Here is a 25,884-nt window from a genome sequence, read left to right on the forward strand (position 1 = left end):
AGTGATGAGGTCGAAGCTACCTGAGAGCTAAGCTAAGCTCACAGCAATTCCATCATCGTGCAGCCGTTGAAATTAGTGGCGATTCACTAGAGCCGCCACCAGCGGAAACCCGCCCCGAAATACGGAGATGCAATGCCCTGGACGTCAGGCTGGGCAGCAGACTCAGGCTCGTAGGGAACACCAAAACGGCCCCAGGTTCTGTGTAATTGGAGGCTGTGAACCCTCAATTTCTTCTGTACGAACGTGGGGGGACCATTCAACAGCAATTGGGTTACTTTTATCTGGTGTTCGTGCTGGTGTTGCCCTTGAATGGCAGAAAATAGAGTGAGTGTCTTGGCCTCGGCGCTTCTAGAACGGCAAAGTTCCTCAGGGTCACTGTGGCTTGAAGTAGAGTTTAGTACCTGAAGGCTCACTTCAGGTGTAACTTGAACGAAACGAATGAGGTTTTTTTCAGGTTACTTGCTGTTGATGATCTGAGGTACACCATGGTAAACGGCCAGCCATCTCGGATGAACCTACAGAGTAAGGTCAAGAATCTCACTAACTTTACAGGGAGCTGTTTGACGTTCATCCGTGCCCTGCCCGTTGAGACATAGTGATAGTGCCTCACAGGCGACCTGACCGACCCACAGGAGCTAGAGTCTGGCCCCAGGTGAGCTAAAGGTACGGATACTTTCCATGGATTAGCAGGTTCCCCCTCCGGGGACATCATCGGATCATCACATCAATTGGATCCATTGGATCTACCTCGAGTACCTCCCCAAATAGTGCTGTTGCTGCCCTTCTCACGTCACGCCTGACTTTTACTTCGCTTGCCTCTCCTCTTCTGCCTCTCCCCCTCTCTCCTCCTCCTCCAACTCTATCCTAATCTTTTGGCTCCAGATAAAAGAGGGATATAGGTTACTAGAGATTTTTGTATTGTTTCAGAACCTAGTGTACACTAAGGATACACTGCAGTACCTTTACCTTGCGTACTCTGTTTGCACTAACGCACAGTATCCTTGCTAGACCCAAGCGAGCTTTCTCTTCCTTCTTGTTGACTTGGACTTGGACCCCTCGCCTCGACTCGACGAACGCGCCTCTTCAGATCGATCGCAATATTACGACTTCTCTGGAACCTTCATCCATGGGTTGCTGACCGACATTTTCAACTTGTTGTAGCTGACTTGGACGATCTGCGCCGAGGTTCGTCTAGCAGCTGGTCAACTCCTGTCCTACGTCGTCATGGCTGCTCAAGGTGCTGGAGAGCATGTTTATGCTACGGTTCGTCCTCTCCGTGTCTGATCTTGCCGACATTGCCTTTCTAACTTGCGAATAGCTTCTTCTAAGCGATTCCTATCTTCCTGGTTCGTCAATTGACTCTGTCGCTCTATGTGACCTCGACTAATTCCTCTTTAGGCGCACTCGTTCTCGCTCACTCTCTTCGCGATGCAGGAGCCCGTCGCAAGCTAGCAGTATTGGTCACACTCGATACCGTGTCCGCTGACTCCATTACGCAGCTCAAGGTAAGCCCTCCCGAGTGTCTGCCCGTCCTCGAGTCAGCCAATGCTGATACAATCGCTCCAGAGGGTCTACGACTACATCTTCCCTGTGCCGCGCATTCGCAATGACCACCCGGCCAATCTGTACCTAATGAACCGTGGCGACCTGCATTCAGCGTTTACCAAGATCAATCTATGGAAACTCACACAGTTTTCTAAGATTGTCTACATCGACGCTGATGTGGTAGCATATCGAGCTCCTGACGAGCTTTTCGACACGCCCCATCCCTTCGCAGCTGCCCCCGACATCGGCTGGCCAGATCTGTTCAACACTGGTGTCATGGTTTTAGAACCCAATATGGGCGACTACTACGCTATGATTGCCATGGCTGAGAGAGGAATTTCGTTTGATGGCGCCGACCAAGGCCTCATCAACATGCATTTTGGTCAACGGTATCATCGATTGAGCTTCACTTACAACGTCACACCATCTGCACACTACCAATACGTCCCGGCGTATCGACACTTCCAATCAAGTATTAATATGGTGCATTTCATCGGATCCAACAAGCCATGGTTCACTGGTCGAGACGCCCCTTCTGGCAATAACCCCTTCGGTGAGATGACAGGACGATGGTGGGCAGTCTACGATAGGCATTACCGACATCAAGTAAGTTCAATTATTCTGCGGACAGATGTTGTGTGTCTGACTCATTTTCATAGGAATCTTCTCCTGACAATGCCTCTTCAACTCCTCAGTATGTCCAATATTTCACCAAAGGAGAATGGCACCCTCAGCCGGTCCACGCGCAGTCTTCTACCAGTGAACACCACAGCTCCGGTTCAGCTGAGGGCACGCATCATTCAGCTCCAGGTCACGAACACCATGCATCTCAGGAGGAGCAAGGCTCAGGACACCATCACTCAGGAGGATCTGGGCATCATGAAGGATCGCACCATGGTGGAGGATATCATGATGGGTCAGATTCTGGTTCGGCTCATCATGATCACCATTCTGCACCTCCTAGTGGTCAGCCGGTCTCAGCTCCTGGGCAACACCATGAACAGCATCACGGACAACACGCGTCTGAACATCAGCACGATCACCACGAAGAACCAAAGAACGAGCCACCCCCGATTACAATGCATGATTGGGATGCTCAGAGGTAGGCCTATCATCGTTGGAAATGCTGTGCTTAATTGGACATGAGACACTGACTTTGCCAGACATCCCCCTCCTGCTGATTCGAAACCCGAGGCTATGAACTTTCCTTCCACTCATTACGAAATGTCACGCGATACAGCCCCGTTTATCCCGCCTGAACGATACCCAAGTCCCCCAAAGAATATGTGGTATGAGGTGCCAAAGGAGAAGCCAGCTCCACGATCAAAGCCGGCTCCGGAGATCTTCCCGTGGGAACGCAACCGACCTCGTCCAACCAGATCATTCATTGGGGAACCAGAACCGCCAGCCCCTGAACCGGAGCCTACCCCTGGAGAGTCCGGCTCAGACCCTAGCACAGGATCTACAACTCAGCTTTCAGTGAAAACTGAAGGTCTTACAGGGCCTTCTGAGGCGACAACATCGGGATATGGGGCGAAGAACGAGTCGAATGCATCTACTCCGATAGTACAGATTACCCCATCAGACCCTTGGACGTCATACACACGCACAAACGCCTGGGATGAGGTGCCTGAGATCGAGCGGTACGTTGATCGCCTGCATGGTGGTCATCGACGTGGTAAGAGTTCGACCTCTACGATAGGGCGCGTGAAGAGCCCATCAACTGGTGCATGGAGAGACGATCGGAGCAACTTTAAGAACCGCGGCCTGAAACTCACCGATTTCCCTAGCGCTACAGAACGTCCCAGCCTGCCTGTCACACCAGCCCCAATTCAGCGGCACTCGTTCTGGGCAGGAGACGACGGGGAACACGAGGACGAGGCAGCAAAGAAGCTTCCTGAGGCTGAAGGCGTGCCGACGCAGTCTGACTGGGTATGTGTGCATGGGAGACGTTGGAGACCGACAGACTGCCTGTGCGAGGTGACTGACTTGGTGCTACATCACCAGGATCCGCTAGCACAGCTCCAGAAGCTTGCTAAGCAGCAATCGGATGCGTTGTTAAAGAAGCTCGGTGGCGAAGAAGACGAGGGTAGAGAAGGAGTGAGTCGAGAGATTCCAACACGTGCATTACCCTTTGGTTCGGGTGATGCCAAGTCACCTACTTATGTCGCGCAGTCCGCTGCAGGCGTGCTCAGCCCACAGCCGGTAAAAGGCGAAAGGTCGGCAGGCATCTTGCGTGATATGAGCAGTGGCCGTCTCGAACCTGAATCAACTTCGCAATCGACTACGATTCCCGAACCGAGCTATACCGGGCCTGGCGCTGCCTGGGAGAAGGATGAAGATATACCGCAGTATGAGACGCCGCTGCCACCTAAGGAGGGGGAGCTAGATGCCCTTAACGCATAACAGGTCATCTGGGCACCAGCTACGTCCACTGAACAAGGGAGAGACATCGAATGTTTTATCGTCTCCCACTACGACAAATGAGGATGGTGAAGAGTTAAGAAGGAATGATTAATGCGTTGCCGTTTCATGGCTATGAACGGACATGGTAATAGATATAGGTACGACGAGGGGCACTTGAGTATGTGCGGCATGGACGCGGGTCAGCTTTTCTTTGTTTGTCATTGCTATTTTGGTTCCCTTGTGCCATTTCGTCAACAAGTTTTGAGGTTTCCCCGTCAATGGCAGAGGAAGAGAAAGGAGGAGGATGTATTTTTTGTTGAAATATGGACACTATGGCAGCGCCTTTACGGTGTCGTTAAAGAGTAGGAAATTACCTCTGAATCATCTTTGGATTCACCCATATGCTCTTTGGTCTCTTACCTTCTTGCATTTCTCGTTGCGTTCGTGTTTTGTTGCTACGTTTGTGTTTTGCGCTTTCGATTCACCAATGCTCTGCACCAATTCATCAGCGTGCCTTGACTGGTTTCATTCATCATGGAACGGTGTTTTCCGGTTTACTCATACTTGTATAGTTACGGATTGCTTTGGGTAGCTTGCATACCAAGTTTCAGATGTACAATACTGGCTTCAACAAATTTATATTTCGGGGTGAAGCTCCTCTGTCATGCATGCCATTGAGACGAACAAATAGTACATAACTCCTGTGAACTCCATGCCGCTAGCAATCGGGAAATACAAATGCAGTCTTGGTCTTTACTAGACCAACAGAGATGGGTGCAAAATGATACATGCATAGAATGCCTATTGGTACCCAAGGCATAACTAGTCCTTAACATTTTCCTCATCCTCAACCTCCTCGACAGTTACGGCTCTCGCCTTGCCCTTCTCCTTTGAGTCAATTCCAGACCCCTCGTCTTCATCACTATGGGATGGCGGAGTGCCTTGTGGTGTATGTTCAGCTGTTGGGCTCGGCTGAGACGTCGCCTCAACAGGGGCAATTTGGCTTGAGCTTCCTTCAGCCTGAGGCTCATTCTGCGTTACAGGGTCGGCATGATCCAGGCGAGATCCGTTGCCAAACAGTTGAGCTGAACCGCCCCAATTGGGCATGCGAGGGCTAGGCGCAACAACCTGGGGTGGTTCAACCGCCCGTGTGAACTGTGGTGTAAGTTGAGGGGGGCGCTGTTCAGTTGGAGTCGTAGAAGAGGGGTTCTCAACCGGTTGAGCTTCCTGGTTACGGCTACCAATTGGCGAGGGCTGTCTCACAGTCGACGTTGGCTGAGGTACATTAATATTATCTGCAACAGTTGCCTGAGGGCCAACCTGCGGCGAAGGTTGCGTCGAGGCTTGGCCGCCATCAAGACGCTGTAGAGGAAGCAGAGACCAGCCAGGAGGGATGACAACGCCTTCTGGGAGCTCAGCACTGCCAGCGGGATAGGTACGGCGTTGAAGGGAGCACCATGGCGAGCCATAAGGGGGCTAGGATGTCGCGGAGGTATGCCTGGGAATTGGGGGAAGCCTGGAGGCATAGACATCTGGGATGTCATAGGGAATTGCTGGGGAATTAGAGGTTGGGGGAGAGGTACCGCAGTAGGAGGTATAGCCTGTGTCTGTATATTTGGTTGTTGTTCTGGGTGTTGCTGTCTCTGTCTGAGACGGTATAACTCTGCCTGGAGAAGATGGATGGTTTGTAATTCTTGATGCGCAAGCTGCAACGACTGCATCTCACGTTGGATCAGCTGGTCTGCTTGACTGATCAAGTTTCCAACATTCTGCAAGTTATCTCCAGTAGGAAGAGGAGTCGCAGGAGCAGCCTGACCAGCAACAATAGGGGTACCAGCGCCCGGTGTGGGGGGAACCAGCCCTTGAGGGTTGGGAGCAGCTGGTGGCACGCCAAATTGCTGCGCAAGTTCTCTGACTTGTTGTCCGTTGGCACCAAATCCCACTCGAAGAGGGCCAATGTTGAAGATACGAGGACCAGCTGGCCGCTGTTCAGGTTGTGCTCCTCCGTTCTGTTGCCCCTGAGCGGGAGCATCTCCGGGGTTTGCTGCTGGTTGGTTCGCAGGACGCCTGCCTCCAAGCTCAATTCGAAGACCAGCAGCCCGGTTCTGACCTGCACGAGGAGTTGTCTCGCCTAGAGTAACAGGGCTTCGACAAGTAGGACAAACCTGCTGTCGCTCGAGCCAGCTTTTGAGGCAGCCGAGATGCAAAATGTGTCCGCAAGGTAACTTCTTGGGTCGGATTCTATCCATTGCGCCTGGGTTGTTCTCTGGATCCCACGGCCGCATCTCCTCGCGGCAGATAATGCAGGTGTCCTCGCGTTCAAGCTCTTCCTGAGTTGCATCGGGATAACGATTCATCTCTTGAATGGCTTTTCGATATCGCAATAAGGCACCCAAGCGCTTAATGAAATCCCGGGCTGTCATAAAGAGATCCCTCATAATATGAATGGGCAGTCCATAGAAAGCCAGAAGCATGAAGAAGAACACGATGTAGATACCAAGTTTAACCAAGTCTGTCAATGTCAGTAGTGCCCCTCCAAACCTTTTTGTTTTCAACATACCTGTGATAAGGTCCAGCCAGAGGACAAACTCTCCCTTTGCAGACCAGCCTGGTACTTCAATGTCCATTTCATCGATATCGTCCTCGTTGGGCAGTGGCTCGTCCGAAACTTCTTCGCCAGCGGCAGCCGCTATTTCACGTCGTCGGATGATAGCCTCACGCTCTTGTCTGACCTCTTGTCTCCTTTCGGCCAGACGCTTACGTTTCTGCGCTTCCTGGATATTTTGCTCCGTCAACGACAGCGCATACCGGGCTGCCGTCCGCCATGAACTGGTGGCCAAGACTGCGAACTCGAAAAGAAACATGACCATCATGTTGGGTCGTGCTTGTTGGATGACGGTATTGATCGTGTATCGGAGAATGTAGATATCGTAGATGAAGCTTAGCGTGAGCGACACACTGAGTCGCAAATGGAACAAGCGAGGGTTCGCAGGCGGTTGTTGCTCAAGGACCTCAACTCTCCCATCACCAATCCATCCCCACACCTTGCCTGTCACCAGAGCTGCAAACATAACCAGAAACCAGGCTCCTATCTCTTCGCGGAATATGGTCATTGCTAGACATGTCTCTGTGATCGCAAACCAGGCACGTTCGGTTAGTTGCTCGACTTCGACGGCGCGAAGAGGGCCAAAGAACATCCGTGTAAGACCGTAAACGAAGCTGCTGTAGACAAGGAAGGAAAAGTTGACCAAGACCTGGACATGATGAGTTCAGTATCCTGCAACAACTCCGGTGCCAGGATCGCGCGGGATAACGTACCAACAAACAAAAGTTGCTCTGAGCGAGATATACCATTGCCGAGTAAAAGTTGGCCCTCTGATAGAAGGCCGAGAGGACAACGCCGCCCGCGAGAGCCGTCGAGGCCTGTGAAGCAAAATATTAGCATTGGTCCAGAGTGATCAGCTATAGCTCCATATAGCTTCCCCAAGCTCTCCCACCACAGTAATACTTACCCCAGCATACCAGCCAAGTCGCATCTTGGGCATGGGAGTTGAACGATGAGTAATAAATTGGGTACTTGTTAAAATGTAAAAAAGTAACCAATCACTCCTTTATTCCCATGGCTGAGTCGGATTCGTATATGTAGCTTTTGGTGAATGTGCTGGAATTACTTCACTGTATCAAAAAACAGCCGACGACTTGATGCCACGTTAAGCAGAGACACACGACCGATGACGCAGGGGCCGAGCAAACGCACGTGATTCTGCTCTGACGACGTGAGAAGGTGCTGTAAGGTAGTGCCGATATTTCCCCGTCTAGGTATTGATAATACCAGGGGCACTAATGGCTGAGCAAAAGTGGCTACCCTAAAGTTAGACGAGTTATCAGCTTAGTGAGACTGAGGTTGTATAAATATCGCGATGTCGAGTCAATGCAGAGATGCAATTGAGCTTGTTCTTGTTATAGGCCAATTCCTAGATATCGCATACAATTATGACAGCAATGAAGCCCATCCTTACGCCAACATTGCTTGCAGCGATTCGAAAGCAACCAAATCTACCACGTAATACATGGTACTTTATCACTGCTACCACTCTATCGGCCCTCAACAGGCCGGAGGAGCTGCCAGAGGTCTTCAAGAATGCCACAGGGGAAGGCTCAGACACTACTGGGAACGGTGTTCCGAGCCGGGACGATCAGTTGCGCATCTCTAGACGTCTCAGAGAAGCCCTCTTAAAAGCTTCTGCCGTTGGAGGCATGCCCAAGGTTGGCAGGTCACGAGTATGATGAACTCACCTCGATGCTAACATTTTCGGATAGTCGATTAATGCTCTGATGTCCCTAAAGTCCACAACCCCTGAAGACCTACTAGACGAACCAGGAACGGGTATATCTATCAGACATAAGGACATATACGATACTGCACCAGCAAAAGTGCTCGAGCGAGGACAAACCTTCTTCGAAGCCATATATGGCAAAATTTCCAGACGTATAATGGGTCAACTAGACTGGTCAGGTGCACCAGACTTGGGCTTGTTGGCGAGGTTGACATATGGGTATGTACTCAGCAACACTGATGTGCTTACACCGGCCGAAACTTCATTCGTACTCATTGCTAGTCTCATTCCCCAAGATGTAAGTGTGTTTTCTGAGCAGCCACTGGGCTGCACTAAAGCCATGTGTAATACTGATGCCAAGCTTTAAAGGTGAACCCTCAACTCAAGGGGCATTTGCGGGGTGCACTCAATGGAGGTGCCAGTGTAGATGAGGTGAGAGCCGTTAGAGACGTAGTTATTAAGATTTGTGAAGCTTCAGGAATGAAGAGGCTCGAAGAGGATGCCATTGGGGGATGGGGTTGGAGAAGTGAAGTTGCGAATGTATAGAAGATACTTGGATCTCGGGGCTTTGAGCTTACCCTAAACCATATAGGCTGCGTAGCAGGAGATCACAACTTGGCACATACCAAGTAGTACCACTCTGAACTTCGAAGGCATGTTAGAATTGAGGTCATGTACTACTGCAAGGGATAGCGGTGTTTTAACTGTGAGTGTTATCAACATGTCCTAAACACGCGTCGCCGAGTTGTGAACATCGTGATGATCACCAACATTAGATTAGAGATCTCATTGTGAGCCTCATTCTCTATTTCCGAAAGAGGCTGTTTACACAACCCAAAAAAAAACTCCGCGACCTATTGTTTCATGTCCAAACGGCGCCTAGTCTCCCCAGCGGCCGGCCCCCGTTTCTCTTTGGCGAGCTCAAGATGGAAGACGGAAGTTATTCCGCGTTTAGGCGAGGCCGCGCCCCGAGCCAGCATAGCCAAGTCCCAAGCCCGCTGTCACGCGCCAAAGCAAGGGTCGCAACCCGCCCCTAAAGATTGGCTCAAGGCAGGTTGGGAGCCAGGGCCTAGGGGTCGACAGAGCCCCTAAGAACAAGGCCTGGGCGTCTGTATCCGTAGCCCGGAGGGGTCGGGCAGTGGAAAGTTGAAAGTCAATCAATGCCGCTCTCAACTGTAATCGAGGCCACCCAAGACCTAATTCGGGTACGCCACGGTTCACTGATCTGCTACTGCTCGACTCTGGTTCGTCGAAGCTTGACAATCACACTAAAACCAAAGGTCCAAAGGAGCTTCCCGTGGCCAAAAGGTAAATCATCAACCCCCAGAAAGAGCTTGTGCAGCAGAGTGATAAGTACACTTGAGACACTGTGAGGTACTAAACTTGCCTTACAGTAGATCGCCATCGAGCCTGGACTTGCACTTTCCAACGGCGTCTAGTGAATAGGTAGTCGTTGCTCGCCACGTCACAGTGATTCGAATGGCTCAGATAAGGTGATCTAAGTTAAATCAGACTTCAATAAACCCCGCGTATGACCCTAGTTAGACGCTCGCTCTCGGAACCCATTCTCAAGGTCATGTTGACTTGGTAGCACTCACGATGGATACTCGTCTCATTGATACAAGCGAGAGCCTGTTAGCCAAACTCTCCGTCAACCGCGCATTGTATGTACTATTATGGAAAAGAGCACGAGTCTCCATTACCAATGTCGATCTGGTGGTGCGGAAATCTCCTGATGGGTTTAGTGATCAGAGTAGTATTTTACTCTCTGGCAGGGCAAGATAGACGGAACTGACCCGTTCCCCATCTTCGCGATACAACATCCCGAAGGAGCCTCACCCATGTCTATCAGATCAGAACAAGGCTCCCCTTGCGTCATGCCGAGTATGGATAAGGTAGGTTGGTAGCAATGGTAGGCAGACTCAGTCACTGATCTCTGGCGAGAAAGCCTAGCCGTGGGGTTCACAATGACCGTATCGGTATCGGGACTCGGTAGATAGTTGACAATGGCAATGAAACTATCAATCGCTCAGCAGCGCAGTGTAACTGCAGCTGCTCTTGATATGGGATCACTCTTGATGCAGCATCCACACCCTCCCTCCTTTGAGAAAGACCTCGACCGACATTGGGTAGCACAAGGCGAATTTGGTGATCTGGCAAGCAAAAAAGGCAACCGGAACACCCACGAGTCTGGGAACGAGGCGTGCGATTCGACCGGGGAGAATATTAGTGGTACCATTCACCTACCTTAGGGTTGCAGGAAAGGCTAGGATAGACTTGTGCGTAGTACAGACAGCGCAGTTCAGATACAGAATTAGAATGTCGACCTGCAGCAATAATCTCGGATGCATGACAGTCCGAAGTAGTCACACGCATACATACATATTGGTTTGTCTTGTTGTCTTGGTTTTCTGGGCCCGTCCAACCATGACAAGCTCCAGGATCAGAGTAACATCATGATGAATTACATCGGACTATGCAGGATACATTGCAGCTGTATTGTATTGCCTTCTGAACACTCCCGAAAAGCGTCGGCGTCGGGACTCTCAACGACAGGGCCAGGTTCAAGGGCAAGACGAGACAGGGCAAAGCAGGGTTTATTAACGAGCCTCTCTCTCTTGTTTCCCTCTCCCCCCTCTTATTCATCCCCCTGCCAGTTTCAATCACGACTCCCACACGTGGCCCAAGATCCTCGAGGGGCGAGGGCATAGGGCATCTCAAGCCTTGTACTATCCAGTCCAGTCCAGTATAGTCCAGTCCATGCCCAATATTGACAGGGGGGCGACTCACAAGCGGCAAGGCGCGCATCAATCCATTGTGTCGGGTCACTCACTTTTGCATTCTATTAATGTGACGATGTGAAACCACGGGAATATTGGCTTCCATCGATCCGCACGCCTCTTGGACTTTGCGACGTGCGAACCTAGCCAATGCTAAGAGTCCGCAGGGAACTTCCCAGCATCTGGGTTGTCGTCTTCCCGCGCTACACTCGCCATCTCAGACGGGAATCTGTTCTCGCCAAAATAGTCTGCACGTCACATTGAGATTGGGTTCTCAACATCTCAGCCAATGCCCCGCGTACTGGGATCCAGCACCTTAACAGGTCTCTGCTATACCCCAGGATCAAGCTGTATGTCTCGTGGTGCCTATAAGATGTGCGTCTTATTAATTGTGCTTTGACGACAACTGAACTTGAATCAACAACATGAACCAACACCGTCGATTTCAACATCATACGTTGTGCAACAGCAGAATGATGGAAAGTTCATGGCCTCGTACAGTAGCTTCGTACATCTCCCAGTAACCAAATAGCCGGGTCATTGATTCACAAGTGGCCCATCATGAGCACATTTAGCTTCAACAACTCAGTCCGACAGTCTGGATGTGGCTGAATGGCGTCCAGGCCGCTGGCACCAAGTGCCGTCCCTAAAGTCTAGACTGCGAACAATGATAAAGGTAGAGTGACATCGATGCTCACCTGCATCAATTAAGCCAATTTCAATATTCCGAGGTTATGGCCACCATCCTAGAGAAGCAGTGTCTTTAACGAATCTGGACCGCGATATGCCCTCAATATCGAGCGACAACGGCGGCTCAACGTCAGTACCTGTGTACTTTGATCCATGTAAAAAACTGCCGTTGTTTATCCCATTTTTCTCCTTGTCCTAGGCCGTGATCGCGTTATTTACCGGTCGTTAGTATCGACCTAGTCTGTGTGTTAGACTGGTGGCGCTCGCGTAAGGCTACCACAGTTGGAAGTTTGGAACCAAACTGCCTCGGCGTCCTCGCTTTTACAAGGCTATCCCTTGGAGAGATTAATGCCTAGACCACTGCTAGTTTACCGGCGAAGGAGAACAAGTTCAAGCGCTTCAACCTCTACCGGTGTCTCTGAGTGTTTCACACAACGGACACTAGGCCCCCACACAGGCCATGCAGGACGGTGGAGTTTGTTTGCGTTGTCAGTGTCTTGAGGACGCCTTTCTGCGCTGGAAACTGATTCCCTCGCCGAGTGACGGGCAATCGAGCTCGGTGGGGGTATCCCATTGCCTATACAACCCCCAGGAGAAGATTCTGTTGGGAGATGAGATGCAGGATGAGATTGGAGCGCCAGGAGACAATGATAGGCTACCAGTTTCGATAGCAACTAAACGCGGAAGCATTACGGTGGTACCTGTTGGTGATCCTGAAGATCGTCCATCGGATACTGAAGGTCTATGATGTCTTTCATGATATGATACGGTCCGACAGTGAAGTGGATATGTATGTGATACCGTGGAGCGAGGCCCATTAGACGCCAGGACGATCCAGTATAATACGGCGGTTGTGGGTGATCGACAAAGCCTGTCCTTGATTTCTGGCGTTCAGTCTGTGAGACAATAGACGGCATAACGGCAGCCTTGTTAACCCAAAAGCTATGGCTATCTTGTCCAGTTTGACAGCTCTCGGACTGTTGGATGTCCCCAAGGACAAGCATTGATCAGCGTCAATGCCTCGGTAGGACCCAATTGCCCAGACATTTCTTTGTACAACATTATTGTTCCTTGCGGGTGGTTGGTACGAGCCCTAATACAGTACTTCGTAAATATGGGTATACTGAGGGACAAGGTACCTAAGCAAGGCTACTGAGAGATATGAATTAGAAGACAGGAGCCAGGATTGAAGCGACGCCAAGACTCAGTTCAGCAACACGAGCAATACGACATATCGATGATGGTATAAAATTACCAAAACTGGCGAGGGAAGGATGCTACGCATTGTAGGTGGGAGAATGGTGATCTGAATTCGAACTGGGTTACTCGTGTAAGCACATGTTGATTCACTCAAGGTTCAATCACACATTCTGTAGCGGGATAGGTGGGCTTTCAGCCAAAAGCTCCGAGTTACCAAAAAAGCAACAGCCAAAGATCTTGGAGATTAGGTAGCATCAATGTTCCGAAGGATGGTGAACTTGAGAGTGCTGGTGGTGTCTCGCTTGTCCAGTGGGGGCCGTTCTCTGAGCCAGGGCTATGTTTGGTCATGATGCAAGCAATCAGGTGCAGAGACTTGGCCCTCAATTCCGAATGGAGGACCCCGTGATGAACCCAGTCCCCAAAAGAGGACACAGCGGAGCGTAGGCCACGGAAATGGCGGCGGCGGGAGAGTCAGATTTGGTGGTTTATTCGCATCGCGCATCGGTGAAGCCGAGAGAGCTTGGCAACTCTATCGACTTACAAGGATCGTGACAGCCAATCAGAGACTCCCAAAGAGACAGGGTCAACGGTCAGAAACTCAGAGTCTCAGAGACAGCTTGCTTGGGGCGGCCGACCGCTGGAATGTGAGCCGGGTGCCCATGTGGACACCACTGCAGGTTGAACCAAACAGCGACAGCGCGGGTGCCGAGGTTTTTGATCCGTGGAGCAGGTATGCATGGAGGTATCTCCATTCATGATGGTTTATCATTATGTTTTGCTTTTTATTCTTGACTTTCCAAGCGCTGCTTCGCATTTCATTCGAGCACTCTGAGAAGACACATGCATTGCTTCCACTCGCTTCATCTGACACAGCATCTTTGTTTTAGGAAGAATACCCGTTTCTGCTTCAGCTGAGGAATGCAGATTGACTGTGTCGAGTAGACAGCCCGAGAGGCACGGCATGTCAGATAGCCATCGTATGTCCAATGGCTAGGTGTAGAGCATCGTCAACGACGATACATGATTGATGAAAAGACAACTCTCAAAACTTCGCCAATATTAAGGTGGGTGGTAATAAGCGGCATCGCCATTGGATCCCAGCCATTGTAGCGGTGATAACGGTGATGCTACAATGAATGTCCAATATCCATGGTTTTGAGAGACACAGCACAGACAGAACCATTCAGAGATAACTTGCAGATGCATTCGCGCTCGTTACCAATCTGGGCACCCATCGGAAGGTCAAAGGGTGGGTTAGAGAGTAGCTTGGCATCGAATCCAATGACAGGCCATGAGACGCTTGGTCTAGCCGTCGGTCTGAGTCTTGAGGCTACAGGGGGGGGCCTTGAGTGAATCACTCACTGAAGGTTTGACCTCAACTGTAACTGAACTGCAAGGAGAGTTCCGTTCCATCTCTGACGCAGATCACGCCAGGTACGTACCGCGGACACTTGATCTTGTTGGGTTGCCTGTGCTCAGCCCTACGCGCCAGCCTGATCCCAGAGATTGGAGGAGCTCGGCTTTTAGTGCTGCGACCTTTTAGTATTATTAGCGTCATCAACCATCCATCAGCCACACCCTCCTGTAGCGTTAGGCGGGGCTCCCCGTCATTGAGGAACACACCCCACTAGGAATGGATAGGTGTTGATCCTGGGCTACCGTCCAATGGAGGTGGATGTGCATATGAAGCCAGAGCAACATTATCATGGACCGCGGTGAAGGCTGTGTTTTGCAAAGCATACTTTGCTTGATTGAAGCCTTTGAGAACCAAATACTGTCGTCATTGCTTCAATATAAGAAATGGCTCTGATTGGCAATGTTTTGTCAATGCATCAATTCGTACCTATGCAGTACAACAAGGCGAATTCGGGGTAGTGGTGTCCTCGCTATTCGGTCTGTAGGCGTTGTGACGAACCAAGCCCAAAATTTCGGGTTTGACCTCGTGCTCTCATCAAACAATAATATTCTCCTTTCTCAACTGCCGGCATTCGAAATGGCGCCACTCGTACCGTTCAGAACGGAAGCTGTGGTCTCAGGCGGCCTAGAACCTCAGTGTATTAATTGAATGACAACCTTCCATGCCACGAAACGGAAGTGATATTGCAAGGGCTAAGGGGGAAGCATCAAGACAGTGAGATGTGACTTACCTCCAAAGTGTGTGGTCAACGCCAAGGCGGATCTCTGTTGTTTGATGGATGAGTGATGCCCAGGGTCTTCTCCACCTGCAACACAAGCCCTCAAGCCTTAAGCAGGGGTCAGGAGGTGTGAGGCTGCCCTGACTGAACGGGAATAGCCGCTGCAGGGTAAGCTTGGGATTGGCTGTGGGAATAGCAAATGTCGGCTACGTAAGCAAATGAAAACTGCGGAAAAGCCGCTCACTGCGGAATTCGCGCCTATCCATCGATGGGAGTGGTCGCGGATTGTTCAACCCTTGAAACACATACCTTCAGCGGCACGACTCAGACAGCCCAAGCCATGCGGCAAGGTCCCTAGTCAGAGTCTGAGATGTCTTTCTGATGCCAGACAGACTGCAATGGAGCGGCCGCCCGATGCACGGTCGTAAAACGGGGGAGAAGATGAGATTCAGGGTCCTCATCCGCAAACAGACATATCAGAACGAAACGGTTAATTTGTGGCTGGCTGGGACCAACTGTCAAGTAGCCACAGGGAGGTTGTCGTGGTAGTGTTTGATACTGTCGTCGTCTTACTCTTGTGCAACTCATGCAGCCTGCGGTGCGATGGATGGTTACTTTCGTATATCACCACTGTCAGCAATGCGATGCGTGTTGAAAGCGGTCTATTGATGAGAAGTTGAGAATGACAACTTGGCTTCGGTCATCAAGACAAAAGAAGCTACAGCCAGCAACATCATGTAAGGGCAGAGACTCGATAGGGCTGAGTACTCGATACCCCAGTGCCACGTCGAGATGGCTGTGTGCATACAATTGCACCCATTTTAATGTACAGTGCCGGGCGGTACAAGGTTCGTGCACATACATAAACCGCGCTGTGCATAACCGATACCGTAAACGTCCAGTGGGTAGCTGGCCCTATTGGCTCGTTGTACGTGGTGGTGAAGGCTCCCCCAGTAGGGTCTCATTCGGGAACCCCTCGCCTGCATCTGCATGCTGTTTGAGGGTGAGGATGAAGATGCTTGGAGTGCCAGATTGCTGGAATAGGTACATAAAACCATCTAGGTAATTCGGCCATGACCGATGCAGGCTGACGCTGACCCAGGGATGAATACCCAGTCAGCCACTGAACCGGCCAGTGGGAATTGATTGATGATTAGGAGATCTCAAGCAGTCATCTCATCGAAACTCATCAAGACAAACAAAGCAAAAAATGATACCTACCTTAGGTAGTGAGTGAGTGATAGATACGTAGAGAGCACTAATGGGAAGATGCACGATGACATTGGTCAAGTTATGCGATGGGAGAGAGGACCCGCTGCATCGGATCCCATGTTTCCTTTTCGTGATCCACTTCTGAACCCCTGTTCATGTTTGTCGACATCTTCCCCTTCTCCGGTACGTACTTATCAACAAGGCATTAGAAAATGCTACTGTATGGTAGTAGTGTTGATGATCAGTCCTGTGAGTGATGCCCAATTATGTCTTTCTTTGCTTTTGTTACCTCAAAGATCTAGCGGTGAACATACTAGGTATTCTTGCTTATTTGTCTCGTCAATATTACCTCTGTTATGCATCTACATATAAGCGTTCCAGTATGCTGGAACAGTTCGAAGCAAGGGTTGATGATGAGCTAGTGTCAGAGTTGTACGGAAAGGATGACAAGGTGTGCGTGTTACTCCGGAGAGTAATCAATCAAATTTCATGTCAACTATTATTTTTCATTGACGCTATGTAGTAGGCCTGGGTTGATAGGGTATAGTTAATGCATTGCGAGGTTCTGTATTCAGGCAGCACCGCGAAAGAACTCCTGAAATCGGGATCAGAGCTGCCTGGCAGACCAGAGATGGATCGTGGAGAAAGAGTTGCCTACTTGAGAAGGTCAAGTGCTCATCCATATGCCGTACCCGGTGTCTCGTGTATCTCGTTTTCACCAGGATGCTAGGGGATGACGTTGACGAGCATTGGACCAGTCATAAGGATCTTCACCGGAACTCGATCAATCGATGTGCCATGCAACTGCATCCCTGGTAAGCGGTTTACCCAGTGATGAAAGCCCCTCATGCATTAATACATCGCGGCGTAGCTGCAATGGTTTTGCTGCCTTGAGAAGAATGCCTAGGCTAGACTCGAAAGGGTTTCACAGATGCAAGTTCGCTTTCAGATTCCAAGAAGCATATGCAGTTACTAAAATTCATTACGATAGTTCTTTGACTTATACAGCACACCCCAGATTCGTTCTTGAAATGTTTTAATCGCGTCAAAATATCCAGTAGCAGATGCGTTGCACAGCCATCCCGCTTCTTTTTTTAAACCCCCACCATCCACAACAACTTGACAAGCTCTTGTCAAGGGGTTGCTGGTACACAGCATCCAATAACAAGTGCATATCCGTCGATGATGGCTTAGCAGCCCTCTACACAACTCCGCAACGCTAAGCCAGTTGCGTCTCCGAGAACCAACTTGAACCCATCACTGCCGCCGCCAACAAACGCAGGAACTCTGCACAACATGCGGTACAGTGGGAGGGACCTCTGAGGAAACAAAGCTTGAAATGATATCCGTTCTAGAGGCGTCTTCTACCGTTTTACGTCGCCCGGACATGGCGTTCGGATGAAAGGGAGGACTCAGACCTTGAACGGTTCAAGCCCCGGCGCCACGAGGGACTACATTCTTGTCTGGGTCAGAGTTTGCGTGCAAGAATGTCCGCTTGGGAGACAGAGAAGTCCATATTTCTGACAGACGATTCCTGCTATCGGTAAGGTTATTTGAGACAGGGTTTGCTAAGCCCTACGAATGAATGATGGATGCCCGCCTCAAGACTTGTAAGCTTGCCCAAGGTACACATCATATGCATCTGGCACCCAAGACACAGCCATCATCGCAACACCTTTTTTCGTACCTATCCTGATCAATAAAGGCATGTACGAGTAGTGGAACGCCAAGTTGCTTGACTAGCAACCGCTTTGCATTAATAAGATAATGTATTGGAGGCAGTATTGTAAGCCGGACCAGACATTACATGGCGTTTCCGGGGATGCAGGTCTAATTAACTTGATCTTAGGTATTTTCTTTGATCATTTCCCTCGTGGATACCTCACTCTCCTAGACTCCACCTAGAACAATTGATCGAATTAGAAGTTTGTCTGCTAGTGAATTAGATTCCGCCATAATTTCCTATGCTTTTGATCATGTCCAGTTGGGTGCATGTAAACATTCCGATGCCTGTCTCATTGCGCGCCATGTTGAGCCGACGCCATGTGGAGATGACATCCATTGTCAACGTGGTGCTAGGCGTTTGTTTTGTTCCGCGAGGCTTCTGAAGTTCATCTTAGTCTGGTCTATGTACGTTAGATGGAGACAATATTGCCGCAGACCGGCTAGGCCAAGTATGAAACACTTGATAGTAACATTCTGTCATAATGGAGATCTGTGAGCGCAGGGACATTGACAGGCATGCTCAAATGAGTAACTCTTGACAGCAGTGATCTTCCGGGTCAGCAAGGACTTGAGGACACGAGTGCCCAGTTTGGGAATAGCAAAACAAGATATGCTTGAATCCAACGCTTTGACCACCCTGACTGACTGACTGACTGAATGAATGACGCTGGTACGCCTTCCCCGGAAGATGCAACGCAACGTGCGAATCGATGGAGCCAGTGACAAGGGCGCAGCGACCACGTCGGGAAACGTTTTGAGGGTGAGGGAGAGACAGGGGGGAGCATCAGAGGACAATACCTACGTTCAAGGGTCCCAGATTTGGGAAGACGGGCGAGGCCGGACTGCGCCCCCAGGCCTCGGGGCCGATTGAGACATCAGGCAACCGAGGAATATAATTGGTCCCAGGAACTGATTGATTGATTGATTCACAGCCCTCTGTTCATAGGGCAGGGCAGAGTAGGGCAGCACTATTTGATGCATCGATGGGTTACATCTGCGTTGGTTGTGCATTGGTTTATCGATAAAAATATCTGCCATTTCTTTGCACCAGCGCCGTTCGGGCAAAGCCTCTTTTTCGAACCACCACGTTTTAACAGACGGTTTCAATGTCTCGCGGCCCCAGATATCTGCAGACGCGGGCGGGTAGTGTTGCTGGACTTACCCTGAAGACGCTTAGAATGTTGCATGTGTAAGTTCATTGAGGCAACGGAGGAATGCTGCGCATGTGATGTGAAGTCTACCGATAGTTTCAAAGAGCTTAGAGCTTAGAGCTTAATTTGCTTTACCGACATGATAACCAATCGCCTTCTTGTTTGGTCAATTGCCGATATGCCGTGGTGTTTGATACAGTAGCAATAAGTAAAAAGCAAGCACCAACTCCCTATAAGCAATATCACCAACTTTGGGATATTCTGCGAAGAGGCATAATTGCATGTGACTGAAGACTCCAAATAATTTAACCCAACATCCTGGAACCTTACCTTCACGTACGGGCTGGTCCATGTCAGATCAGACTCATCGAGGATCAGGAGGACACCATTGGCCGCAATGTGATGAAGGGAGGGAGGGGATGATGATTGGGACATGATGAAGAAGAAGAGGGGTTCAACGCAGTACCTACAGTAAAGTAGCGACAAACGGTGTTGGTTAGGCACTTACTATAGGTAGGCTTGGTAGGCTTGAGGCGGATCACCGCGCGAACCATGGACGGGAAGATTGACGATGGTTGCCGCACGGGGTCTAAGTTCATAGGTAAACTCTGCCTTGCCTGCTCTGCTGCATCTGCATCTGCATCTAGCATTGAGTTTAGACTTCCGCAACTCTCATTCAATAGCTTCATTTAGATTTAAAACTACCGTCACAGTTGGCTGACCACGAATAGCAACCTGGTGACATCCAGCCCGTATAAACATGCTATATTCTGAGGGGAAGCGGTACGGTACGGTACGGTACGGCACTGGCTAGATACAGTCTACAGAGGGTTGTGACGTGGGACAGCCTTGGGAGACCCCTGAAGATGGGAAAGGCGACGATGGACCCATCGACTGCGGTCGGTGGAGTGTCCTTGAGACTGGAGGTGTGAGGTGTGCTAGGGTCGTCAGTACGTACCGGAAGCTACTTCCTCCGAGTACCGGGACTTGAAGCAGAGCCCCCCTGCCTGAGAGATTCCTCTGTCAACCCTTGGAATCGCCCCGTCACTCTGCCAAATATCAACCCTGTCCATCTAGGAGGCCTTCTTCTTTGTACTGCTACTCACGACGCAAGTTTCTTTCATTGACGTCTTCGTAGATCAATTTGTTTTCTCACGCACACGCCTCGGTCGGGTCTTTGGTTCACCCCATGTTTCCGTACCAAAACGTTACTCTGCTCTGTAACCTCCGCCTTTTCGACGTCAAGGACAGACAAAGCCGCAACTCCAGGTAATTATTGAGGGCGGTGATACATGGCGGACCATTTTCTTCAAGGAGCGATTTTTCTCCGTATCTCGCAATAAGAAAAGGCGGGAGGCGATACGCCTCAATCATTGTCCCTGCTCCCCCTCAATGATAATGATCCTCCCGAAATCCAGGGCCCCCAAGACATGGATGCAACATGTCTTGAATATCAAAGTCTGGAATTGTCCACACAGTCCAGGATTGTATTGTACAGTACATGCGTACATATATCGACCGTACTTTACGGCAGGCACATTTCAATTGAGTAACTGAATGAATCAATGTGCCGTCTCTCTTCTCTCCCTGGTCCTTACACTCTGAGGCAGGCTGGCGCTATTTGGCGCTGCATGGCGCTGGGCCGCTGGCGTGCCTCTGTCTCTGTTTCTGTCTCTGCCATTTTATGGAGTTGGACTTGTTTTTTCCTTCTTACCTTTTGTTTTAGACCTCCCCACGGCTGTGCTGTCCGTCCTGTACACACACACCCTCCTCGTCTTTTTTAGGCCTGGTCAACAAGGCTTGGGCTTGAGCTAGCTGGCTCGTGATGGGGTGGTGGGCTCACCCTCCCCCCCTGGTTCCCTCCCCTGGACTGGCTTCAATTGCTGGGCCCTAGAGGCTTGAGGTTAGAGTGAGCTAGGCCCTACCAATGTACCGGCCGATGTATCGTACATGGCTTTCACCTCTGGGACACTCTCTACCCCAGCAGCCTCCTCTCAAGTTGTCTGTCAACTGGAGAGAGCCGATCCATCGCGGACGGGGCCCGAATGCAGGTGCAGTGGTGGTGCCTTGACTATATCTACGTTGGCAGCCCCCAACCCTCTCGCTGGGTCTTGCAAGAGCTTGCTACTCGACAGCGACAACCTTAAAGGGTCAATCTATCACGACAGTGTTTCTTTTAAAGACCATTGTCTGTCCTCTCCGAGACGATAAGACCAGTCTAACAACTGGTCTCTGGATACTTCGACCTATAGTGCTCCTCCCACCATCCACCGAGCACTAACATCACCCTCATCTCTAACTTCACCTTCACCACGAACACCTTGAGACAACTCTTCTCAAACATATTTTGGTGAACTGAGCATTCTTAATTGGACCCTGGCAACACTCCTCCTTCTCGAAACACAGAAAAGTTCGTCAATAGCACACGAGTTCCAGGCCAGGAAATCGACCAGAAGAAGATTGTTTCCCGTGTCTAAACCCACATCCACCAGAAACATCTCAGACCCTCGAGACTTCGACTCACCTCAAGCCTCACTCCGTTTCTGGAATGCGAAGTGCAGGTAAGCTTCCCCGGGTTACGTCCACTCATTCTTTGCCTCGACGTTGAGAAAAATCCCCGCTTCTGCCACTCTTTCCCCCTTGACTTGGAGCTCTGAACCTGACATTTTGTGTTGCGATTATAGATAAAGGTGATTGCAACCCGAGCTTGAGCTATAACTGCTTCAAGCCCGTCCTCACCTTGACCACCACAACTCCCATCTTCACCTTGCCGACATTCAAACCTCTGTCTTCCGCCCTTCTTCCACAGACATCATGACAGCCTTGACAGAAACATCATTCGCCATGTTCCCTCATCACTCCGACGCCGAGGACTTTGCCCGATATACGGACTCCAACGTCATCTTCACTTCGGGACCCATGGACGTGAGCATCCCTGCTGATGCCTTTGGCTTCCAACAGCAGAGCGGCAGCCAAGATGCATTTGCTTCATCCATGGGCTTTGTCGAGCCCTCATTGTACGCCGAGGCCCCCAACTACATGCTAAACAGCCGCGCATCACCCAGCATGTACACAGATGAATCTTCAGACATGAGACTCCCTTCATCAAGCCTTTCCACAGCCTCGGCAGCGTCAACAACGTCTTCGGCAATTGGATCTCCCCAATCAAACCATGGCCAAATGGGTGCAATGCCTGAGTGGGCTCCCCAAGGCCTCGGGCTCCAGCCTACAATTGTGGGCAGTGACTACATCGGATCCGATTTTGCGTCGTTTCCTAGCTCCGGAATGGACGAGCTCAGCTTCGATTTCCCGGCAGCAAAGGCTTTTGTTGGTAAGTTCAGAGCTATTTCTTACTCGCTTCGAGTTCGGCGATCCCTTTCCCCCTGCCTCGCAAGGGCATTGGCAGAGAGAGAGACCCAGACTGAGGCCTCTTCCCCACCACCAGATGCTTAGTGCCTCTGAACCCCTGCTCGGTTCGCTGCTTTGAATATGACAAAACGATGTGTCGGATTGCGCTTGCGCTTGCGCCTGTCTCTACTAGGTCGTCGGCTCTCTTGGCTCATTGAGTTCAGCTTGAGCCGAGTTGAAGGTGGCCGATCATCATCTTGTCATTCTCTCTGCTTCCTCTTAGAGTTTATCCCTTGCAATCACGTCCCACTTCCCATCATACGTTCATGTCTTCTTAAACAACGATTTAGCCTGTGGGCTCTTCCGTTGTCAACTGAGACATTACACACGTCAACCCAATCGGCGCTTGATGTCACCTCTCCGCTGTCAAACGATTGGCGATTTTGCTTGCTTTTCATCGGCAGTGGCCAGCTGGAAACCCATCTTGGGCCTAGCTCAGCTGACTTGACGTTGCAATCTCTATCATTCGCGACCATCCCAAACTCCCACCACTCTCCGTTCCGTTCCTGAGCAGCACTGAACTGCCTGTTCTGTCTCTGTACTGTTACCGTAGTAGATCGCTAACCAGGTTTCTCTATCATGACAGACCCATCTCTGATTCATCCAGAGCTTACTCGTCCTCCTATGGGGATCCCTCCCTATGACAGTCACTTCCAGCAAACCAATGCCAATCCTCATCACACATATCCCACTTCTCCTTCTGCCTCTTCCTCTTCGCCTCAACCTCACATGATGAGGACCAATAGCTCTTCACCTTTTCTCCAAACCACAAACTTCCAATCCACTTTTCCTAGCAGCCCTTACGGTGCACCAATGGATAACCACAGTCAAACTCAGAACCATAACCATATCCGTGCCCCAAGCGTCACCCAATTCGTCCCACCTACACCAGGCGAGTATAGCAGCGACGAGTCTAAGGAGAAGCAGAGATGCACCTATCCCGACTGCGGCAAGACCTTCAAGGACCTGAAGGCTCACATGCTCACTCACCAGACTGAGCGTCCTGAGAAGTGCCCCATTCAGACCTGCGAGTACCACACAAAGGGTTTTGCTCGCAAGTATGACAAGAACCGTCACACTCTCACACACTACAAAGGCACAATGGTCTGCGGCTTCTGCCCAGGCTCCGGCTCTGCTGCGGAGAAGTCCTTTAACCGTGCCGACGTCTTCAAGCGCCACTTGACTGCAGTTCATGGTGTTGAGCAGACTCCACCTAACAGCCGAAAGAAGTCTTCTGCAGGTGCCAACTCAAACAAGAAGCTGACTGGCTATGCTCCTGATGCCACTGGCAAGTGTAGCACTTGCTCACAGACCTTCTCCAATGCCCAGGACTTCTACGAGCATCTTGACGACTGTGTGCTGCGCATTGTTCAGCAAGAGGACCCTGCTGAAGCTATTAACGCTAAGCGCCTTGCCGAGGTTGAGAACGATAAGGATGTTCACCAGACTCTGGAGAAGAACAACCTCCCCACTACCACAGACACTGTCATGGCAAACCATGATGATGAAGATGCCGACAGTGGCGACGATGATGATGATAGCTCTCCCCGAAGCAACTCCTCCCCTGCCACCAGAAAGAAGGGCAACCCAGCCAACGGTGTCCAGAAGTCTCGCGGTGTCACTCACTCCCGCGGTGGTGTTCCCTTGGGAACCAAGACTCGCAGCCGCAAGAACCGTCGCGACTACCCATCATCCTGGGGTTTTGATAAGGGCCAGATGACCATGAAGAAGCGTGTCATGGCTGTCTTTGATGGCCCTCGTCGTCTTGCCAAGGACGACATGATGCTCTCCACCGACCACGAGGTCCGCATCAAGCTGTCTGATGGCAAGTCTTATGTCACCGACCTCGACGTCCAAACTCTCAAGCGAGCTGCTGGCTTCCACGGTGCCACTGAGGAAGAGAAGGGTCCTTGGATCTCCGACGACCCTACTGCTGAGCAGCTCAAGGAGATGCAGCAAATGCTCACCGCCAACACCACCACTACTACTCTATAACGACTCGGCGTCATCGATCACACACACCTACGATCACCAACTACAACCCCTCTCTCAAAGTATACGAACAAAAACATATCGAAAAAAAAGCATAATGGGCGCGGCGTAAGCGGGACTGTATTAGAAAAAGGGAACATCCGGATATTTCACGGACAATATTCACGACTGGGTTTAGGTTTGGGTTTGGGAAACAGGACACATCCGCTTATGAAGAGACATAGGATGAGGGTTTCGAGGCAAAGGAAAGGAAAGGAAAGGAAAGGGAACTGATTTGCGCCATGGAGTTGACATATCGATACCCATGTTTTTACTGTTGTTTTATCTGGGATTTGGACTGGTACCTCACCCATTGATGGCTTAATGACAATAATGGACTATCTTGACAGCAATACTTATTCGAGGACTTTGTCCTAATCTGCATATTGTTCAAGCACTGTTTGTTATATCGTGATTGGTGTTTTCTTTGAGTGTCTGCTGAATTTATTGTACAAAATACTTGGACTGGAATGGACTTGCGTGTATGTTTCAGGGCATGGGAGTTTTTGATGGCATCAGTAGCTGAAACAAGGATGTATAATATGAGCACTAATATGATAATACTACTTATTAATACCCCGATCTGACATGCCGTTGGAGCAGTTAGTGGAACGAGTCTCAGCATCTTGCTAGACTTCATGATGATCCATAACTACCTAGACAGCTGGCAGGAAGAGTTCCACTAGAAATATATCATGCTTCTGATTAATTAATAAGAGGTGGAAAAAACTTGATAAGGCGATCAAAACTGAGGATGAGCAAGCCCTAAAATCATCTAAACCTAGTCTGAGATTTCTATTGCAGGCTATAATTAAGACGCATGACTTTTTATTGCATGCTTTAATAGGTAGAAACGTGACCCCAAACACCCGACGAAGATGCAAAAGACCAGTGGGCCAGTTGAGATGATACGAGTACATTATTACAATACAGCCACGAACTTTATGCAGTCGTCCCCTCACGGCGAAGCAAATAGATTAAGGAAATTGGCCAATCTTGAGTAACACAGGAGTCTTGAGAATGGACTTCTTAAGGAATAGTAATTTCTGCATTCCGCTCTGATAGGCTTAGAGGAGATATGAATGCCTGAGCTGGACATTCAAGATGATAGAGATACTCTGATACGGTAAAACCACTTCATCATAGAAACGCGAAACGCCATGTGAGCATCGAGAAAGTTTATAGGGGAGCAATGAGCGTTCAGGGTCCAGAGAGTAGAGTTCTGGCGGGCCGAATACGTGAGGGGAGATATTGAAAGGATATA

General features: G+C 50.2%; 5 protein-coding genes across 9 annotated transcripts; 3 read left to right on the forward strand and 2 right to left on the reverse strand.

The window, feature by feature from the left end:
• The first annotated feature begins 725 nt into the window (after positions 1 to 725).
• On the forward strand, positions 726 to 7,636 carry FOXG_04251 (uncharacterized protein). Of its 2 annotated transcripts, XM_018382207.1 has the most exons (7): positions 726 to 1,263; positions 1,319 to 1,346; positions 1,399 to 1,505; positions 1,567 to 2,151; positions 2,205 to 2,647; positions 2,709 to 3,477; positions 3,553 to 4,739. In XM_018382207.1, the coding sequence occupies exons 1-7, from the start codon at positions 1,225 to 1,227 to the stop codon at positions 3,949 to 3,951; spliced, it is 2,370 nt and encodes a 789-aa protein (XP_018238876.1). In that variant the 5' UTR covers positions 726 to 1,224; the 3' UTR covers positions 3,952 to 4,739. The 2 variants fall into 2 exon arrangements, with proteins under 2 accessions (XP_018238876.1, XP_018238875.1); XM_018382206.1 differs by having other exon boundaries at positions 2,709 to 7,636.
• Positions 2,643 to 7,701, reverse strand: FOXG_04252 (E3 ubiquitin-protein ligase synoviolin). 2 transcript variants are annotated; one of them, XM_018382208.1, is made up of 4 exons: positions 7,464 to 7,701; positions 7,270 to 7,374; positions 6,512 to 7,205; positions 2,643 to 6,463 (listed from the first exon to the last, which is right to left on the reverse strand). In XM_018382208.1, exons 1-4 carry the CDS (start codon positions 7,494 to 7,496, stop codon positions 5,211 to 5,213), a joined length of 2,085 nt encoding a protein of 694 aa, XP_018238877.1. In that variant the 5' UTR covers positions 7,497 to 7,701; the 3' UTR covers positions 2,643 to 5,210. The 2 variants fall into 2 exon arrangements, with proteins under 2 accessions (XP_018238877.1, XP_018238878.1); XM_018382209.1 differs by having other exon boundaries at positions 6,512 to 7,701.
• Positions 7,702 to 7,828: 127 nt separating this feature from the next.
• FOXG_04253 (uncharacterized protein) lies at positions 7,829 to 9,056 on the forward strand. Its single transcript, XM_018382210.1, has 3 exons — positions 7,829 to 8,217; positions 8,272 to 8,586; positions 8,658 to 9,056. Exons 1-3 carry the CDS (start codon positions 7,945 to 7,947, stop codon positions 8,832 to 8,834), a joined length of 765 nt encoding a protein of 254 aa, XP_018238879.1. The 5' UTR covers positions 7,829 to 7,944; the 3' UTR covers positions 8,835 to 9,056.
• Positions 9,057 to 10,727: 1,671 nt separating this feature from the next.
• Positions 10,728 to 13,509, reverse strand: FOXG_18777 (uncharacterized protein). Its single transcript, XM_018398920.1, has one exon. The coding sequence runs from the start codon at positions 11,094 to 11,096 to the stop codon at positions 10,743 to 10,745; it is 354 nt and encodes a 117-aa protein (XP_018238880.1). The 5' UTR covers positions 11,097 to 13,509; the 3' UTR covers positions 10,728 to 10,742.
• A 7,345-nt stretch (positions 13,510 to 20,854) lies between these two features.
• On the forward strand, positions 20,855 to 25,774 carry FOXG_04255 (uncharacterized protein). 3 transcript variants are annotated; one of them, XM_018382212.1, is made up of 3 exons: positions 20,855 to 21,742; positions 21,866 to 22,512; positions 23,176 to 25,774. In XM_018382212.1, exons 2-3 carry the CDS (start codon positions 21,996 to 21,998, stop codon positions 24,582 to 24,584), a joined length of 1,926 nt encoding a protein of 641 aa, XP_018238882.1. In that variant the 5' UTR covers positions 20,855 to 21,742; positions 21,866 to 21,995; the 3' UTR covers positions 24,585 to 25,774. The 3 variants fall into 3 exon arrangements, with proteins under 3 accessions (XP_018238882.1, XP_018238881.1, XP_018238883.1); XM_018382211.1 differs by having other exon boundaries at positions 20,855 to 22,512; XM_018382213.1 differs by having other exon boundaries at positions 21,866 to 25,774.
• Positions 25,775 to 25,884: the final 110 nt, after the last annotated feature.

Source organism: Fusarium oxysporum, chromosome 4 (genome assembly GCF_000149955.1).
Source record: "Fusarium oxysporum f. sp. lycopersici 4287 chromosome 4, whole genome shotgun sequence".
Taxonomy (NCBI): Eukaryota; Fungi; Ascomycota; class Sordariomycetes; order Hypocreales; family Nectriaceae; genus Fusarium; species Fusarium oxysporum.

Excerpts from the sequence above, each read along its gene's own strand:
- FOXG_04251 (XM_018382206.1), top strand. The coding sequence starts at position 1,225 with ATGGCTGCTCAAGGTGCTGGAGAGCATGTTTATGCTACG. Across the intron at positions 1,506-1,566 it reads ACTCCATTACGCAGCTCAAG|AGGGTCTACGACTACATCTT; the intron begins GTAAGCCCTCCC and ends CAATCGCTCCAG. Across the intron at positions 2,648-2,708 it reads CATGATTGGGATGCTCAGAG|ACATCCCCCTCCTGCTGATT; the intron begins GTAGGCCTATCA and ends TGACTTTGCCAG.
- FOXG_04252 (XM_018382208.1), bottom strand. The coding sequence starts at position 7,496 with ATGCCCAAGATGCGACTTGGCTGGTATGCTGGG. Across the intron at positions 7,206-7,269 it reads AGAGCAACTTTTGTTTGTTG|GTCTTGGTCAACTTTTCCTT; the intron begins GTACGTTATCCC and ends CATCATGTCCAG. Across the intron at positions 6,464-6,511 it reads CTGGCTGGACCTTATCACAG|ACTTGGTTAAACTTGGTATC; the intron begins GTATGTTGAAAA and ends TGACATTGACAG.
- FOXG_04253 (XM_018382210.1), top strand. The coding sequence starts at position 7,945 with ATGACAGCAATGAAGCCCATCCTTACGCCAACATTGCTTGCAGCGATT. Across the intron at positions 8,218-8,271 it reads CCGTTGGAGGCATGCCCAAG|TCGATTAATGCTCTGATGTC; the intron begins GTTGGCAGGTCA and ends ATTTTCGGATAG. Across the intron at positions 8,587-8,657 it reads CTAGTCTCATTCCCCAAGAT|GTGAACCCTCAACTCAAGGG; the intron begins GTAAGTGTGTTT and ends CAAGCTTTAAAG.
- FOXG_18777 (XM_018398920.1), bottom strand. The coding sequence starts at position 11,096 with ATGCGCGCCTTGCCGCTTGTGAGTCGCCCCCCTGTCAATATTGGGCAT.
- FOXG_04255 (XM_018382211.1), top strand. The coding sequence starts at position 21,996 with ATGACAGCCTTGACAGAAACATCATTCGCCATGTTCCCTCATCACTCC. Across the intron at positions 22,513-23,175 it reads GGCAGCAAAGGCTTTTGTTG|ACCCATCTCTGATTCATCCA; the intron begins GTAAGTTCAGAG and ends CTATCATGACAG.